The sequence below is a fragment of the Gavialis gangeticus genome, unplaced genomic scaffold (genome assembly GCF_001723915.1).
Source record: "Gavialis gangeticus isolate Ggan-Ray unplaced genomic scaffold, GavGan_comp1, whole genome shotgun sequence".
Lineage (NCBI taxonomy): Eukaryota > Metazoa > Chordata > Crocodylia > Gavialidae > Gavialis > Gavialis gangeticus.
The window spans coordinates 67,076,494-67,078,674 of record NW_017729030.1 but is presented as its reverse complement, the minus strand read 5'-3'; the positions used below and the strand labels follow the sequence as shown (position 1 = coordinate 67,078,674).

Sequence of the window (2,181 nt, the reverse complement as noted above, 5' to 3'; positions counted from 1 at the left end):
TTTTTTTTTTTTTTTTTTTTTTTTTTTTTTGAGCTTTGAGTTCCTCCAGTACCCCAAAGGCTGTAATGTCCATATGATGGAACTGTCCAGGTTTTGACTTTGATGGCAGTTGGGCTGTTCCTAGCTTGTCCCACAGCCAGGTGGGTTCTCTTGAGCAGTTAACATTGGTGCCAGAAAGGAGAAACTAATGCAGCACTGGGGCTGTTACAATAATGATATCCCAGAAAGCTGGGTCTTAGTGCTTGCTCATTCTTCTGGCAGGGGGGCAGCCTCCAAGCCAGAGATGAACCCATCCTTCTGCTATAGAATCTCTCTGCCTGGAAGAGGGCTGTTCCAAATGTCTTGGACCCTTGCAGCAAGGCTCCACTGCTACAGCCAGTTGCTGACCACCTCCCATACTAGTATGCAAGGCCTATGCTTAGTTGTTCTGCAGTACTGTAACCAGACCTATAAACTTAGGGTGGGGAGAAAGTAGAGGCTTCCTTAACAAGGGAAAGAAATTAATTCCTGCCTACTGGATTCTGCCTTGGCAGGTTCGGAGCCAATGTTGCTTGTAGCAGTCCAGTCTGACCTATTGCTCTATGGATTGAGAAGTCTGAAAGATGATATCCTAGCTACCACTGACAAGAACTTGATTATCTTCTCTATTGACTATGACCTGGTAGAAAAGAAGGTCTTTTGGATGGATCTCAATGCAGAAAGTATTAAATGGATATCAATGGATGCCAAGAAAAAGGGAACTCTTGTGAAAGGTTAGCTCTGACTTCATCACCACTTCAAAATTTTCCTACAGCTTCCTACTACTAAGAAATGTCTGCAGTGGGAGTCATGGCTCAAGCATCTTCTTTTAGACTAGAAGATGTGCCAGCTTAACTGCTATAGCTGCCCCCCCAAAAAGCAGGAACTAAACTGGGGGGGCAAGGGAAGAAGTAAATGCAAGACTAGTGTTAGTCTTTAGCAGTTCTGAAGTCCTTAGCTGCTAGCAAAGTGTGCTAGGCTGTAATTGATCCTTGTTGTGTTCCAGGAGACTGGGCACTTTAGTGAGCCATGATAATTCAAACACTTGACCACCTTTTTTGGCATGGGGACACTTAATGCATGTGACTCTTTGCTGGCTTAATTTTTAAACTAGTGCTCAATGAGCTTTAACAAGTGCCATGCCACCACTTTTGGCACAGATGCTAATGTGATTGGAGCATGTTTTAACTTCTGCACTCCAGCAGACTTGACTAATTGAGTCTGCTCCAGAGTGCTGGACTAGCCTCTCTACACATGTATAAAAGCTGAAAGGGGTGTAACATGAGTAATGCTCAAGCACCATACCCCAGGGGAGACAACAGTTGGCTGAATTCCATCCCAGCCTACCCCCCCATTCATCCAAAAAATACCCTACCCTGAAAACTGCAGGGTGCTATAGAGTCCAGGATGTGAAATTTGAGTCCTGTTGCTACTTGAGTAAAATTTGGTGTCTAGAGTCAGGTGCTTGGGGAAGGAACTTACCTGCCCTCTAAGTGCAAGTAGGGTTCAAATGGGCTGTGTCAATCACTTGGGGCTCCTGAAGCACTACTTGTATAGAAAGCACAAACTATCAAAAATACCCTGCATCTTCTGACATCCTGCTGAAGGCACTTCTATTTCACTACTCCTTTTTAAAAGAGTAACCTTTAGTATCAACTTGTTGCAGGCATCAAGTCGGACTCTATTGCAGTAGATTGGATAGGGAGGAATCTCTACTGGATTGATGGGACTGCAGGGCAGCTGTTGGCCATGCAACTAAACGCTCCTTGGAGGAGAAATGCTGAGTACACAGTGGTTCTAGATGAGGATTTAGACCAGCCTCGATCACTGGTGCTCCATCCACTGAATGGGTAAGAGCTATATACCACACCAGCTGTCTTGAACTTAACTGGCTCACTGAATGTTCCAAACTAGCTGAGAACTAGAACTACACCAAGACTATGACTTGCTAGGTCAGCCTGCCCTTTCTCTACTATATCTGCAGCATGCACACCCACAGTCCATTTTTCTTCTGTACCTTTTTTTTATTCTTGACTTGCAAAGTAGCTGTGATACACAACACTCTCTCTTTTTTCCTTAGTCTTCATCTTTAGGAATAGATTGGAACAGCAGTGGTGGGGGGGGGGGGGGGGGGGAAAACTACAAAAGCACTGACATGCTAGG

The 2,181-nt window shown here is 44.8% G+C and overlaps 1 protein-coding gene across 1 annotated transcript in view; it reads left to right on the top strand.

Annotated features, from left to right (window-relative positions):
• The window catches only part of LOC109300965 (low-density lipoprotein receptor-related protein 2-like), a 39,125-nt gene that overhangs the window by 25,071 nt on the left and 11,873 nt on the right, over window positions 1–2,181 (top strand). Inside the window, exons 23-24 of the mRNA XM_019521855.1 lie at window positions 534–752; window positions 1,685–1,868. Of these exons, the coding sequence (XP_019377400.1) occupies window positions 534–752; window positions 1,685–1,868 (403 nt within the window). The remainder of the gene's footprint in view (window positions 1–533; window positions 753–1,684; window positions 1,869–2,181) is intronic.